We start from the raw sequence: 1,165 nt of genomic DNA, 5'->3' as shown, positions 1-1,165 counted from the left end.
GGTGAAAGTTTACAGTGCAAATTCACTTTCCGTACAGCAGTTCACACACACATTTTCTCATGACATTGACAATTTACCTCGATGCAACAGCTTCCCTCCCAATAATTAAATAATACAGCCAGTACTGCAACAAAATTCCCTCCCTTTTTTTTTCCAAATATAATTCACATGCATAAAATGAAAATAAATTCTATAAAACAAACATCAATGTAACCACCCTGAGGGGAAGAAATTAATTGTAGTTAACGTTGAGAACTAGGAGTCCCTGAGTAGTTCATGCAGATAAGACTCTGCCACTGACCCAAAGATTAAAGATTTAAACCAACACTAAGGCACCTTGGAAGGAACACCTGACAATTTACTTCTGAAAATCATAGCCTTGAAAACTTATGGAGCCAAGTTCTACTCTGACAGATAAGGGGTAACCATGAGTTGGAGATGACTCAACAGCAACTGGTGTTTTGTTTTATCATCCCAAAAGGCTTATGTTTCCTGTTATTATCACAATTCCTTATTCTTACCAAAGTAATCACTATTCTGACATTTACTGTAATTATTTCCTTGCTTTTCTATATATTTTTACCACCTAAACGTGCATCACTAAACTTTTTAGTTTTGCCTCACTCAAACAAGCTCACTGCCATGGGGTCAATCCTGACTCATAGCCACCCCCATTGGGTTTCTGAGGTGGTAAATCTTTATGGAAGGAGATTGTCCATCATCCTTGCAGGGAGCGGCTGGTGGGTTTGGACTATTAACCTTCTGGTTAGCAATCAAATGCCTTAGGCACTGTGCAACCATTTAGAGCTCCTTACAATTTTGCCTGTTTATGAATTTTATATAATTGGTACCACGCAACATGTATTCTTTTGTGTATCTTCCTTGTGAGATGTAACCAGGTCATTGTTAGGGCCTCTAGTCTGTATATTATTATTACTGAATAATGTATCATGATATAAATATACTCCAACTTGATTGTTTACTTTCTGAGTTCTTCTCCTTCAGCAGTCTCTAGTCCCACATGGAAACACCATCCTGAAGCCAGTGTTACCTTCATATGGGTAAATGAACTTCATTCTCTGGTTTAGTTTATGTTGTTGTTGTTGTTATGTGCCGTCAAGTCAGACCTGCCTCATAGCGACCCCTCCTTGGGTTTCTGAGGCAG

At 38.5% G+C, this 1,165-nt stretch overlaps 1 protein-coding gene and 1 pseudogene across 1 annotated transcript in view; both read left to right on the top strand.

Annotated features, from left to right (window-relative positions):
• The window catches only part of LOC122151962 (olfactory receptor 52A5-like), a 2,412-nt gene extending 1,468 nt beyond the window's left edge, over nucleotides 1-944 (top strand). Inside the window, 1 exon segment of the mRNA XM_042783358.1 lies at nucleotides 913-944. Within this exon segment, the coding sequence (XP_042639292.1) occupies nucleotides 913-944 (32 nt within the window).
• A 113-nt stretch (nucleotides 945-1,057) lies between these two features.
• LOC103212450 overlaps nucleotides 1,058-1,165 on the top strand; it is a 4,226-nt pseudogene continuing 4,118 nt past the window's right edge.

The sequence above is a fragment of the Orycteropus afer genome, unplaced genomic scaffold (assembly GCF_000298275.1).
Source record: "Orycteropus afer afer isolate SDZICR_OR568_19922 unplaced genomic scaffold, OryAfe1.0 scaffold00964, whole genome shotgun sequence".
Lineage (NCBI taxonomy): Eukaryota > Metazoa > Chordata > Mammalia > Tubulidentata > Orycteropodidae > Orycteropus > Orycteropus afer.
This window is presented reverse-complemented; position numbering and strand designations above follow the sequence as displayed.